The sequence below is a fragment of the Eleginops maclovinus genome, chromosome 7 (assembly GCF_036324505.1).
Source record: "Eleginops maclovinus isolate JMC-PN-2008 ecotype Puerto Natales chromosome 7, JC_Emac_rtc_rv5, whole genome shotgun sequence".
NCBI classification, from domain to species: Eukaryota; Metazoa; Chordata; class Actinopteri; order Perciformes; family Eleginopidae; genus Eleginops; species Eleginops maclovinus.
The window spans coordinates 10,247,364-10,262,379 of NC_086355.1; the positions used below are offsets into that span (position 1 = coordinate 10,247,364).

At 40.8% G+C, this 15,016-nt stretch overlaps 2 protein-coding genes across 10 annotated transcripts in view; both read right to left on the bottom strand.

Moving 5' to 3' along the window:
* Nucleotides 1-9,342, bottom strand: part of zmp:0000001200 (dedicator of cytokinesis protein 9) — a 69,754-nt gene extending 60,412 nt beyond the window's left edge. For 5 of the 9 annotated variants that reach the window (XM_063888680.1, XM_063888679.1, XM_063888678.1 and 2 more), the window contains exon 1: nt 8,946-9,339. In XM_063888680.1, the coding sequence (XP_063744750.1) occupies nt 8,946-9,062 (117 nt within the window). In that variant the 5' untranslated portion in view covers nt 9,063-9,339. Of the gene's footprint in view, nt 1-8,945 lie in introns of all 9 variants that reach the window. The other 4 variants (XM_063888683.1, XM_063888681.1, XM_063888684.1 and 1 more) reach the window with 3 other exon arrangements.
* A 776-nt stretch (nt 9,343-10,118) lies between these two features.
* LOC134867292 (FERM, ARHGEF and pleckstrin domain-containing protein 1-like) overlaps nt 10,119-15,016 on the bottom strand; it is a 46,771-nt gene continuing 41,873 nt past the window's right edge. The window contains 4 exon segments of the mRNA XM_063887739.1: nt 10,119-11,330; nt 11,431-11,582; nt 12,468-12,575; nt 14,756-14,919. Coding sequence (XP_063743809.1) covers nt 11,249-11,330; nt 11,431-11,582; nt 12,468-12,575; nt 14,756-14,919 — 506 coding nt within the window. The 3' untranslated portion in view covers nt 10,119-11,248.

A 15,016-nucleotide genomic window follows, 5' to 3' on the forward strand; every position in this document is an offset into this window, starting at 1 on the left:
AGAGTGCACAATGGTCTGTTTCAGCATTTCATGTAAATTATTCTTGAATGGGAAAGCAACTCATCAGGATTCCTTTCACATCTGACAGCTTGCCTAAACTTTGTTTTGTGAGTGCTTATCATTGAACATAATGTCTCTGCCAGTGGTACAGTACATTTTCCTAAAGTACTCCATTTATGAGCCTTGAGGGAATATTTGATACTTTATGTGTCAAGTTTATAAAATACAGTGAATCACAAAGTGTTTGGCTCAGCAGATTGCCAGAGAGAGAGATTTCCCCTCCTAAAATCATAGTCGTTTTTATTCAAAATACTGTCGAAAAATGGATGATTAAAAGGACTTTAATTGTTGTACTATTATATTTCCTTAAGTAAAGGATCAGAGCAATTCTTCCATAACTTAAATGCATTGTATACCATTTCAAAAGTCTCACACAACAAAGTTAACATCCAAAGGTAAATTTCAAGTCCTGACCAAAAACCACCCAGGCTAGGCCCGCCTCCAGCAGGTTGTGCCCCCCCCTCTCACTCCCTCTCTGCCTACAGTGTATCAGAGTGAGGAATGTCAGCTATGCAGCCGGCCGGGTGAAAAGTCATTAGAGTTTATCCCCTCCGGCTGTGGCAGGTCCTATCCACACACTGCACAGTGCACAAAGCCCCCAGAATGAGCGCTTAGACTGCAGAGATTCTCTTTAATTAAGCTAACAGCATGCACTGTGGGAAAGAGGGAAACACCTTAAGAAAGGGTTAACTTCCCATTGAGGAGCCTCTTACTTTTTCTATTTACCTAAATAATGACTCATTTACCCTCCACTGCTTTGGTACCTTGGGGGAATTTAAATAAGTGCCTGAAACTGTCAGGGAAATCCCAGATGAACGTTGATAACCTCAGTGGTAACTTACACTTTCATCTCTGCATGCTGATAGCAGCGCAGCAGGAATTTTAAGTAGTTCCACAGCACACAACACTTCACAGCAGCCCTCCATCCTCATCACAAAATAAATAAATACTTCACAATAATTTCCAAACACACCCAATATTTGCCTCTTTTCTGCCTCAAGTAATCCTTGAAATGTAAGTTTTTAAACATTCAGTATTCTCTTTTGCACTGATTCCGTATAAAAGGTTTAACTCTAAATCTCAGTACCGGAAACTAGCTTTTCCATTGGCATATTGTATGTTAATCCCTCCCTCTGTGTTACAACACATCCGACAGCCGCTGATCCTGGTTTGATCCGCGTAGCGAGTGTGAATGAGAGGTCAGTGACCACAACGAGGCAATGTCAGAGGGAGAGATATGGTGTGTAAAGCTGATTAACCTACTGGGAATTGGCTGTTAGCTTGACACTAAATCCCAGGAGTAACACAGTAGAGTGGGAGATAATATCACAGGTGCAGAAATAACACAAACTTTAACCAATAGTTCATCGCTTCATTAAAAAAAGTGTTTAAAACTGGAATTTCTGGACATTTGCAGATAAAGTTTAGCCTAGACTTATATTACAAATACTACAATACTTTTAGAAATAGAAGTGGTGGCTGCATGTCAAACGCTTGAGGCTACAGTAGTAAGGGGAGTGAGAACCGTTCTGCTAAAGCATGGTTAAAATAACAAATATTTCTAAGACCTTAAGTTTATCAAGGTTATCAATGCTCAACAGGTTCAAAGAACTGGAGTGTAGCATACATCAAAGAAGTAAGTGAACTCTACACACATCAAGCAAAGTGAACCTCCACTCAGAAAAGAGTGCAAATCCTGTAATTGGCAGTGATTCAAAAATGGAGTGAATGCAATTCATTGGGTGGAAAAAATAATGACAAGGTTAAGAGAGTTAGCATAACCTCCAATCTCTTCTGTCATGGTAACAGCCATGTTCCCACAATTATAAGTTAATGGTCAGTTGCAGTGAAGGATGGGAGGGTTCATAAAGCATTACTTTTATAGACAACTCAAGGAGGCTCAGAGAGTAAATGCACCTCACAAATAACATACAAGGACTTAAAAGGAAGTCTGTTAGTCATTAGGCTGCTCTTTCTAGACATTTCTCCATCAGCCGACATGGATGTTGTTGTTCAGTCAGGAGTGCTGTAGTGGTTTACAGGCTTAATCCAATGAGCCTAATCTGTAGGATAGTGCACGTGTGCAGAGGAATGATTGCTGCCTTTAGAGCTTTAGGTTTGACCAGTTTCACCCCATGGCAAACACTCTGGCTGGCCTCTTCAAAACTAATGAATCAGTGGTGGCGCGAGGGGCAGAATCCACCTACACTTTATATATTTCTCTCATTCACTTGCTCATGTGTGGGCTGGGCCCTGTAAAGGCCTGTTTCATGTGACTGTTAGAAGCAGCTTGGGGCTAATGTGGACTCTTCATGTTTGACTGCCCTCCCTCACAAGGCTTTGCATAGAGAAAAGCTGTTGTTTCCAATTAGGCCTGAAAAAAATATTAAAATAGTGACAGGATAGGGATACATGAAACTGAATTTGAAATTGTAACATAGTCCTAGTCAGTCCAATGTAGCATTATAGTTCATTCTATAATTTAAAAGCATATAGAAAACGGTTAACTTGAAACACTTTTAAAATGATCTTGGCGTTTTACATGTTCAATAAAAGTCCTGTTTCTCTTGGCTTGCCCATTCATGAAGTATTTCTGGATGAAAAGTTGATGTTTAGCTGCTGTAATGTTTGTACAATGATTACCATCTCAGTTAACACGTTGCTTAATGCCAACAGTTGCTTATTGGCACAAAACATAAAGTAAAAGGTGTGGCTGATGGGCTGATATGGTTCACATATTGGATAAAATAATGACAGTATCTGACACATTCACAAACGTTTTCATGAAGAGAACATGAAATAAAATTAACATGATTGCCATCCATCTTATGTCACGAACTGACAGAATGACCATCGTGTTCATGACATCGCTGGAGCCACAGCGTGGGCATCACTCCTCATCAGCTTGATTTCAAATTCTGCACAAAGACACCAAAGATGTTGTGCAATCTTTTGAACATCCTGTAAACAGCAATCTCTCTCCAATCTAACTGGCAGACGACGATGAGTTGATATCAGTTAACAGAACAAGGCAAATTGGATTAACCATATAGCTGTCAGAACTCAGAAATAGCAACCTTAGAGGATGGGAGCAAAGCAATACTTCCCTTGTTTGCTAAGCTGTTGATGATAATGTGCTGCAACCATGGCTCCAAAGCAGGATGTAAAAGGACGTTTCATTCAGACTGATGTGTTGTGAATGTATGGAGGGATTTAGACAAAGCAGCATTACAGACTTCCATAACATCGACCACCCAGCAGCTCTATTATTCCACACTATTCTCCATGTGTATAGAGAGGAGAGCGTTAAAGCTAAACAAACCAAGTCGCAGAGGTGGTAGTGTTCCAGCATTCAAAACAAACTTCACCTCAGCAACAAGCCTTGACCTATAAATCACAAATATAGTTGAATAACAGCGATGCTCTCAGGAGGTGAGTGTAAAACAAGTCCCAGAGTGGCATGCACTTGCTAACAAGGAAGCACAAACTGGCCAGTCTCTTCAGCAGGCTGCGTCTCTGTTATGGTAACCTAGTCCATAACAGCTCTGCTCTATCAGGCAGAACGCTCAGACAGAGTGGGCGTTTTAACAGCGAGCCCTGCCTAAAACTTCTGGTCAGTCCAAATACAGCTACAGGAAATCTGCTCTATCTAGTAAGCGACAGGTCTCTGCCTCTCCCACAAGAAGATGAAGGACAGGAAGTCATGGGCACTTCCTGTTCAGGCAAGCAGGATGGAAAGAATTTGGAGATTTGGGGGTGGCAGTGGCCAAAAAGAGCAGTCGTTTTGAGACAGTCCAAATGAACCTGCTGCTACCCAAGCATATTGTCTGTGTAATGGAAATCACAATAAAATATATGAAATAGCCATGAAATAAGTACACAGTCATGGATGCCTGTGATCAACGACTGAACCAAAGAAATCAATGGATTGCAGATTACACAGTCAATGGGAAACAGTAGTTTCTCATTTCCCACACCGACTCGGAAATTGTTAAATAATCTTGTGATGTGACCACAAACCAAATCTTGGGATTCTGTCTTGGCTCAAAATTCATATTTAACACTTATATTTAACATGTGGTTAAAATACTATCCGGCACAATGAGTGGTTTGACAAAAACAAAAGTATTGCCCCAGAGAAATAGGCCAGGTGTAAGTCTGGTCCATTACATTTAAGCGTTTTCTTCATTTTCACTGGCACAGATTCTGTCTGTCTGGGAATTTGATCATTTGGGTTGGCTCTGCTACTGTAGTACTTTGTGTTGTGGACTAACCAGGGTTGGTCAAGGCTGGATTAAGGAAATCCTTTCTGTTTTAAAAAAAACTGTATATTATCTCAACCTGTGTGTGCTAAATGAAGGAATACTCCCAAGCTTCCCACTCCGACTGCAAGACCATCGAATGGCAAATCTGGTTTAGATTATAACCGCAACTGCCATGCCCAAACCCAAGCAGACACATTTTATAGGGAGTTGGATGGGTGTGATTTATTTCACACTTTCCCTGAAGCGTTTTCCCGCATGTATCACTGCTCATATCTGAAGCTTAAATGTTTCCATTCCAGTTACTGTAAGTTATACATTCAGAAAAAGTTTAGAGACAATGGTGGGTAATTATTAACTGTATAACAGCTGACAGGTTGAAAAACAGGGGAACGTTTTGTGTCTTTACATGACTATATCCCTGCTACAACATTCACCCGTCAGCTGTTAAGTTTTCCTTTCGATAGTACGCAACATAACTCAACAGCACCACAAACATGATCATTAGGGTAAACCAATACCACACTTAACCAGTTGTAACATAGCAACTACACATTCCTGTATTAGACTGCATTTGTTTTTTCTTAAATGTGCATTAAAGACTTGCAGAGTCACAGATCAAAATTTCCACCTCGCTTTACACAAAATATGTGATAATGTCGGGCACCTATGCCTGGGACGCTACAGCAATCATCAACCAGACTTATGCCGTGACTTAAGTGTTTAAAAGTTTGATTTCTTTTGTGGTATTTTGTACTGAATAGTATTAACGTTTTGGGCTTGTTTAGTTCACAGCATGGTAGAGAGAGAGTATCTTAATGGGTCCATTGGTTACAAGAGCAGCCTCATGTATTATTGACCCATTCAGAGAACTCATCTGCTCTCCTACCCCCCTGGGTTTGTTCGTGTGGAGTACCATTTACCATCACATTAGCAGAGATAGGTAATGCACCCTTTTAGTCTGATACCAAACAGGCCTTATAGAGGTAGAGGAATAAAGAGGGAGGTCAAGCTGTGAAGGCCTCACAAAACACTGACAGCCCTGTTATCTTCTGACCAGGAGTATTTGTATGTGACAGCCAAAAAGGCCTGCTCCCATCATGCAAAAAAGTAGAGAAGTTGTTTTATTTTCAGTTCCGCTAGACCTAGGATCAATCGACTATGCACATATTTGGTGAGTGACATGACTAACAAATCTGGTTCCCTGCATGAGAGGACTTGTCTTTAACTCTGTGAGCAAACTACGAAGAAACATGTTCTGTCAAAACTAAAGTTGAAATAAAGTTCCTTGCACACTAACCGGAAAATACACAGACCACTCAAGGTAATCCAAGGACTCACACATATTGGGAAATTTCACCACACAACTATTAAGATAAAAGCAGAGGGGATGCAGATTGGATCAAGAGGGCTGTTGAAAGTGAGGGGTGTTTCATCATGTGAAGCCAAAGGGTGAGTCCACAGTTTGTGCAGTGATCTCACATTTGGTGAGGTCACTGCACAAACTTCATATTCAGTGCATTACAGCAGGGGCTTGTCATTACTGGCAATGTTTGACTTGAGAAAACACTGGCTTTAAAATATAGCCACATGATTCAAGGGGAAATGGCACAGGTAAGAAAAGAGATTATGAGAGAGATGAAATGGGGTGATAACATGCATGAAGGGAGGACAAATTAACTGTGCTTGTTTATGTCAAAGTTTAATTGGGTGAAACCACAAGACAGGAAATGCTGTCCAACTGCCAAACAGATGAAGAAGCATCTAAATTGTCCATCAGCTATTTTGACAAGACCAAAAACCCCAAGAGGAGAGAAGATTGTCAAAGCAATTTAGCTTACAAATAGGACTTTTCCCACAGGCTTTAATTCCTCACAGCAAGGTTAAGCAGCAACATGTGTGCTCTATTGATAATTGACCATGTTGTCAATATTTTATTGGTATTTTCTGAAGCACATGTGAGAGCTCCACTGGTTTCATGATGAGTCAGTTGTGTGTGCATTGGCCATGGGCGGCTAATGGCATCACTCCTACATAATGATACCCATCTGGTGTACAGCTCCCTCGGGCCTGACACATACTGTAGCCAGAGCACTGAAGATCTGAGTGTATCGCCATTAGGTGGCAGGCAGTTACTGTAGGACTATTGATTACAATTACACAACTAGCCCCCAGCTGTTTCATACACTGAATATGCAAACTAAACATCTCCAACTGCCATTGATTTGTAATTTACCCATCAGTCGAATAAAAAGTGACATAAACAAAACTCAACACACTCAATTATGTAGGAAAGTTGGAAAGGCAGCATCATGTGTTATAAAGAAGTGAATTGGCCGTAAAACAAATTCAAAGCTGATGACAGCCATCATGGAGCTAATAGTGTTCTCAGCGTGCTGTAAGTGCGGAGAAACAGAGGGAAGGCTCAGCTGAGAGCTCTGACCTATCACTAGTCTCTCCACTCTGCACTCAACAATAAACAAAGAGGCTCTTGCCAGTGTGTGTCTTCACGAAAACGCACAAATTATTAAGAAAGGAAGAGAGAAGCACTTCAAAATTGTGTTGAGAAATTGCTGTGTAATTGCCAGTAGGTATGCATGTACTATACTGTATGTTATCATCTAAAATTATATGTTTCTGGGAGTTTGAAAGGACAGGAAAATGTGTTTTTTAAATCTGAAGCAACAATCAGAGTGAGTGATAACAGCTACAATCCCCTCTTTATAGCCCTGGAACAGATCCCTCTATTCCTGCTGAGGTATTTCCATTTCTCATGGAGGAATTAATTTAAATTGCGTGGAAGGCAGTCTCGTGTACAGTTACATTCTTGTCCCACTGAAAAGCTGTAACAAACACTTGAGTAACAGAGCAATACGTTCACTTCTACAGATCAAGTAGCTATCCACTACAATAGCCAGAAGGGTGGCCAAAGGCAGTATGGCCACCCTTTGCCCCTGAAATCAAATTGACCCCTTTGATGCCCCACTACCAGAGTCAGGAGATGACAGGTAGTTTACTGGTTTATAAGTAACATGGAAGGATTACCTAAAAGGACTACAAGGTACAGACTCAGGGCCTTTTGATCACAAAGAGACACAAACCAACTCCTAAGTTCTACCTAGTAAACCTAACTCCTAGTTTACTTTTGCCATGAACCAAAGCTTGACACGTTTTTACTTACCGTATATTACAAATGTGTCCTACTTCTTTAAAACTGTACCCCTTTCAAAAGTTTCCAAACCTTTCCCAATAACATATCTGGAAGCCTGCTTATAATTATACAAACACAAACGTTCAATGTTGTTTCGTCACATTAGCTCAGTCCTCCTTACACATGTTGATTACCCAACATGCATTCTTGTATCCATTGCTGCTCTCCTCCCTCAGGCGTTTCTGGCAGTGGACCCCAGTGAGAATGAATAAATAATACAAAGGTGTGGTTGGTTGGATGTCTGGGATCCTGACTCAGGATTCCATTTCCCTGACAGAGAGCCTGGACGGTGTCCGTTTCTGTTACCTAGCAACTTCTTCCAGGAAAGCTGGAACAATCAGCCAGAGCACCAAACACACTCAGAGGCAACAAAAGGGCCGACTCCTTTTTCCTCCTGAGTTCTGAGGAAAACTGATACTGGGGAGGTAGGTCCTCGTCCCCCAGATGTTCCAAAGTGGACGGTCCAATTCAGCATCATGTCACTGTCACTGGACACTTTAGATGTGTCTGAAGCATGAAACTGAAGCCACATGCTTTCTCTGGTGAGGAGGTATTATGTCATCTCACTGAAACTGATGCCATCATTGACACCATGTACAAAACACTTCGACCAGGCACTGATTCGGTAGACTTTCCAGGAAAAGACACACTTAGAATAAATAGAATAAGTAAGCCTGAAAGTTTTTCAACCACATTGTGGCTTTTTACAAAGTGAGGTAATATGCAAGAACATGCAATCATTAGAGATAGTTGAATTGTGCAACACCAGTGCACCAAAAAAGTTATAATATGTTATCATTTGTTCACTTCTATTCACTCTCTCCCTCACACATTTGTAGGTCAGGGTCACACAATCAATAATATGACCTTTTTCCACACAGAAATCCAACATGTGCTCCCACCCAGCTGATCTGAAGTCAGCTGTATGAGGATGCAAATGATTTAAGGAGCTCTGTAGCCTATCATTGCTAACACTGCAATTAAATACATTAAAATGTGTTTAAACTGCTTTATAGTTGAACAAACTTTGTATGATGTGTTTGTGCAACGGTCCACCATTTAGTTTTATAAAAGTTCCCCCTCGTCTATACAGTAATTTTTACACATGTCAGGCACACGCCCTTATGCATTCACTCCACACCACTCTCTTGAGTGAACTACACATTTCTGGGTCTACATGTGTGTAAAAGTCACACACGCCACAACATGACCTGCACTTCACCCAGCAAAGCCCACATGTGCGCACCAAGGCGGTCCAAAGTCAGCTGACTTTTTGCTCAAAATGTGAGTAAAGCCGGTTGTTCCCCAGGGCCACAGAGGTGTAAACAGACACTATGCCACTAACCGAGGTGGTATTAAGGTGGACAAGAAGGAGGGGGAGCAGGGTGAGGGGAGTTAAGGTGTGTACTTACAATCAGCACCGAGGTCCTCACCACCTCAGAGACGCTCTGCCTCAGTTCAGCCGCGGTGCCAGGTTTCCCCAGACCCCGCGTAAACCTCCTGGTCTCCGGATGCGATGGAGAAGCCATCGTTGCGCACCACTTTGCATCAATGACCGTCCAATCCACAAGTTATACAAGGTTTAGAGCAAAGTCATCACCGGTGTATCCGTCTCCCAGATCCCCGCTAGTGAGCACGAGTTGGAAGCTGGGTCATGTTGTGGTGTTTCAGCTGATTCACTCCCACCTCTCGATCTCTTTTCAATTGTAAAAGTCAACGCGTGCTGCATTATTCCGGCGCTCTGCCCTTTTCCATCGGATTTGATGTAATCATAACAAAGTATCCTTTTGAGAAGTGTCTCATTGGCCGTCCAGCGCCAGACAGGAGGTGTATAATCTGGCTGTCCCCCCCAGAGAACTCCGCCCCTTACCGGTTTAAAAGCCTGCCCACTGCCGGCTGTGTCAGAGCTGCTGGGCAAGGACTTTGGACTGGCAGCACTCTGAATGACTGAACCAATATTATCACCATACTACAATATACAGCAGAGTTCATGTTTCTGGTGGTATAACCTTTGTACCTTGTGGCATGTGAATTAGGTTAAAATAAAAATAAGGTCAGGTAGCTGGTTTACTGACATTACATCATAAAACCAGATTTGATAAGGTTTACTATTATTATTATTGCTTCTGAGGTCTGAGGTTTTGCTTTAGGATACATTTTTCATACCATAGGAAAAACATATTCAATTAAATATCTCGATGTTGCACTATTTAAGAAGAGAGGCGCTTCATCTTTTTGCATCAGATTCGTTTAGAGGATGTGGAGCCTTAATCACAGTACTACATGGTTGTACTTTATTTAATTTTCATATTTCTACATTGCTTTCTGCCTTTGACTACAAATTCTGAATATTTTTGAAGTATTCGTGTACACTGAGTACACTATTGGTTTTACTGTGTTTACTGTACTAGGCTGTAGTTATGGTTTTACTGAACCGAAAGACTTGATCAATGATGCCCTCTGTAGGTCACAGCGGTAAACACACTAAAGAGCTGCCCTGCTTTTAATTTAGTTAACATATTTTCCCTGGTGAAAACATCATTCGAGCCTCTGGAGCTTCATCAAAAACATACATAACACAAATCCAAGTTTTAATACGTTTTTTTTATTGCTTTCATTTCCAAAGAGCACTCTGTTGTCTGCGAAAAACATGCTGCAATTCTAAGAAGAACTGAGGTTTTCCATTTCATTTTCTTCACTGCAAAACCCTGTTAAATGCATATTTCCATTCATTTAGACCCATAAAAAGATCTGGTTTCTGTATACAGGAGGCAGCCTAGTTCACTGAGGGCGACGGCGCTTGGAACTGAAAGTTTCTATTTAGTTTCACACATAATCTTTAAAGCTTTCAATTACACTCACCTTCATCATACAATGATTATGAAAAAGTCTCACATACAGCTGAAAGGGAACTTTAGTTATTAAAAAAAGAAAAGCAAAACAGTCTGAGACTTATTCATACAACAAACATCAGTGAATAGAATATTTACTTTACTTGAAATGGCATTAACCTGGGATGGCAGCTACCCATGGCCACATTGTGAGCAAACCTAGGGTAATTTTAATAATACAACAAAATAATTTCATACTGTCATTATTATTTTTTTAACGAGAACACATTGTGCTGGGCCAGGTGTGATCAGAGCATTCACCGTTAAAGGGTTGCCTGTTTAAAATGTCATAGTACAGTATAAGGAAACACTCCTCATCCCCAATGTTACAAAATAGCATTAAAAAGTCCAGGACATTGATATAAACCAGTTTGGCACTGAAGTTGCAGGATATTTTCAAAGCAGCAGTTTTCAATAAGATGAAAAAGTAGACAAAAATATTATGACAATGCAGTGATAGTTTAACCATCCAAGAGGGAATGCTGAATATCTAAATATCAACACATCCTCTGCTGTAAAACAACAATGATAAAATGTAAAACCAGAAAGATAGGAAGTGGTTCAGACCATTAGAAAACAGTATAAAATGACATCCTTAAAAAGAGGTTTCAGAGTTGAGAGTAAAAATGCCAAAAAATGCAGTCTCTGATGCAGTCTAAACCAGCGGACATGTCACCATTAAAGCATTAAAAAGCACCAAATGTGCATGGACACATAGAAATGTCCCAGATATGTGTAGAAAAGAAAAAAAAAGAGTCCAGAGGGCGCAGGAAGAGCAGAAGACCCCCGAAGGAGCCGTTGTTTTTTAAATAAGGTGAGCTATCTCAGAGAGGACGGGACTCTTTGCTGTTCAGGACACGAGCGCCCCCGGTGGGAACCGTGGCACTGCGGATCACCTCCATCCACCTGCAGGCAGAGAAAGGGTCAATCCTCTAAATACATGGACTCAACCTAACTGGAGATAGGTTTAGTAAATGTGTATCTGGATTATTATACAATAGTGTACCTCTCAAAAGTGTATTCGCTCTCCGACCGGAAATAGTAGACGTGGGACTTGAAATGCAGTTTGAAGACGTAGTCCTTGTGGATGTTTTCAGACTCCTTGGGGACGGTGACGGAGTAACCCAGCAGAGGAAGGCTTGCCAGTGGATAATCATCCTGAGGAACAAGATAAAAATGACATCTAATTAAAATGTACGTTTATTTGGGTCTGTTCATACTTACGCATACAATTAGGTTAAAACAAAAGAAACTAACAGATCAATTGCTCCAAATAAAACCGGTAATTAGAAAATCATGCAACATTTGAAGAAGTATACATGAAGTATCAAAAGTGAAATTACTCTGCTGTGGCGAGTCATATATTTTCATATCATACATATCAGATTGTTTCAGAACCATTAGGATGTAAGCAGCTGTTGTATTGCTCCAGGTAGGACTAGTTTTACTTCTTTATATACAGTCAGCTGGTTGAGTCCAATGGTTCCAAACCTGTGGGTCAGGCCCAACTACACTAATCTGTATTTCACTTTTGGAAGTTTCCCCAACTGTTTTTTCTTCTACTTTTTTGCAGTTTCCTAACTTATTGGAAGGTTTTACTTCTTTGAGCCTTAAACAGTTATTTGAATGAGGGAAATGTCTCTTCCAACCACCAACTCAAACACATCTGTAACATGACAAGGATCCTGAACTACTCAATGCATTATTGTAAGAGGTAAAGCCTTAAAAAAAACACCATTGGTTTTATCTTTTAAAATGACATTTCATGTTATTAGTTCTTTCTACAGTAAATTCAAAACTGGTTTTGTATTTATTTCATGATCTTTTGCTTGTGAACATTTTCCCAGCTATTTTTTTTGTGGGTGAGATTTAATAAAAGACTGCATGGGAAAGCCTGTAACCTTGTATTATGGGACAGAGATTAGACATTCTACACAGAGATGTGATGAGTGGAGAGTAAACACAGCAAAGCAGGGAGGGGGATGAATGTGGGGGAGACTGTGATGCGTTCGCAGGACAGAGCTGAGAGCGAATGTTCATCACCTGGTAGGACTTGTAGAAAAACAGGCTGAAGTTGGTGAAGACCACCCAGAGCTTCTGCCAGCCGTTGCTGTTCTTGAACTTCCTCAGTAAGTTGCCAGACAGCTGATTCTGCGAAGACAAAAAACAGTTTTACATCTTGAGCTATGAAAAAACATTTACATTATAAAATCACTTCTATAATATGTGAGAGAAGGATTCAATAAATGAAATCATATTTCTGTTTATTTTTTCAATTATTTTCTTATTGCTAACAATAAAAAGCCAAAACCAACAGATGACTGATCCTCAAAAGTCGGATAAAGATTACTCCCTCATCTAAAAATGATTAAAACACACATTAGCATGGGCTGATATGTTCCTGCGTGAGAGAGAACATATGCACTGTTGTTTATTTTGAGTTAATCTTGCATTCACACTCCTGCTGCTTTAAATACTCACTAGACTAGAGCATCAAATGTGAGTTAATCTGCTGCTGAAAATAGTGTTACTCTTGTCTAAGAAACCTTTAGCCTAGCTGCTAAACGAATTGACTTGTGAACAAGGTATTTGTGACCTGATTTAAAGAATGTTTGTCTCCAGTCGGAACTACAAGGCTTGTGTGCTGCAGACATGCCAGGAAAATCAGAAAGTAATGAAAGATCAGCTGAAATGTGTTGGTTTTGGCCATTTTATGCATTTGCTGACGATTACATAACTATAAAATATGGCCAGCCTCCATTTTCGTTGTTTGTACTTATACATAAACTATAAATCTAATGTTGCTAGCACTTTTAATGTGTTTAACCTCTCATTGTTTCCAAGCTAAAGTCAATTTAAAGCATGGGCTGACCTGAGAACAATTTCAAACTATTATTGGCCCTTCTGTGACGTTATATTTAATGATCATAGGGATACTTTTGTGGACCAGAAGTTTGCTTAAATCTAATGAATGTGTCACAGATCTTTAGGCACTACAGCATCTTCTATATGTTTTTTCCTATGGTAAAGTTTAGGTAAACACATGGCCTCTCCTGTCTGCCTGGCTACTTTACCTCTAGACTCCTGCAGGATTCACTAAAGGAGAGGCTCTGAACTCGGTACCAGCAGATAACAGACAGAGGAACTGGTCCCTGGCCACTGGGGGGCCCCACCATGGGGGCCTTTTTCACACTGACTGGACTAGGGTCCTCTACCATGGAGGAATGCACAGACGCGTGGGGAAAAGAGAGAGAGAAAAAACAGACAGGGAGGGAAGGACAGAAACACAGAGACTGAGTCGGTGAAAAGACAGGCATGCAGTGGCAGGGTAAACACGGAGGCCGACGACAGTGTGTCCAGGCAAAGCTGTGAAGAGGAGGTGGTTACAACTACAGAGGAAGAGCAGAAGTAGATCAGGGCAAAACAGGGTCCATTCTGTTAGTGTGAAATCAGGACGTTTAGCAAATCTACGTACTGCTCTCTCTCTTTTGATAGACGACCAGAGACTTCAAGTGCCAGGGGAGGAGAGAAAAGACAGAACCACACAGGAGAGCCACAGTTTGAGTTTAGATAAGGACGTCACACAGGCTACTGTTAGCCAGAAGAGGGAAGGGGGAACAGTATTCTCACTGAGGCTGCAAACTGAGCGAATGCTAAAGGTAAATATTTATCTGGTATGAAAATAGCACAAACTAAATTGATTCAAAATGCATAAGTCAAATCATTTTCAGATTTCAGGATAAGATGAGTTTAGAATTTATCGTATGAAGTTTTTTATCCATTAGTCGTGCTGGTTTTACAAGTGGCTCCATATTTAGTTGCAAGAGTATGAGGAAACGAATGAATATGTGCCACCAGACAGTTGTTATGATTCTTATCCAACTGGTTTCATAAAGAAACTTAGCAACGCACCAAATAAGGCACGAAGAGGAAGAGGGAACGAGTGAACACGGATTTACTGTCAACAATGAATGATTTAAATTGTTTTGAAGCAGAAATAATAAATATTTATATAATAACAACGTTTTTATGATTATGTGAAATATTTGTAGAAATGTAAAAGTCGTCACCTATTTCTTATTTCAGTAATTTGACTTTATATTTAGAAAAATAAACAATGAAATTAATTTTAAGTTCTCATTTTCCCACAATTCGCAAGATTTTTTTTTAAAGTAATGGATATTTAGCTTATGGAGTACAGCGCTGGAGGATACTGTTCCCACTGAGAGAGAATAAAGTGAATTAGGATACAGCACACTCAGACACAGAGAGAGGAAACAGTGAAGCAGAAGGGGAGCGGCAGTTCTGAGGTGCTGAGGTTTGGCCGGTACCTCCACAGCTATGCTAAAGTCCACCATGGACACACTGGTGTTCCTGTGCCAGCACACGTGCACCATGGTGTTACCACGGTGAGGGCCGGGCTTCTCCAGCACGGTGTGCAACGCTGTTATGTCGTCCTCAGACTCCGCCTCCACCGAGGAGTCCTCAGGGGATTCTGGGAAAGTCAGGAGGTTGTTACTGCTAGACAATGAGCGGGGTGATGAGGGGAGAAGGAGGCTAAAGCACACACAAGGTCAGATCATTCACAAATC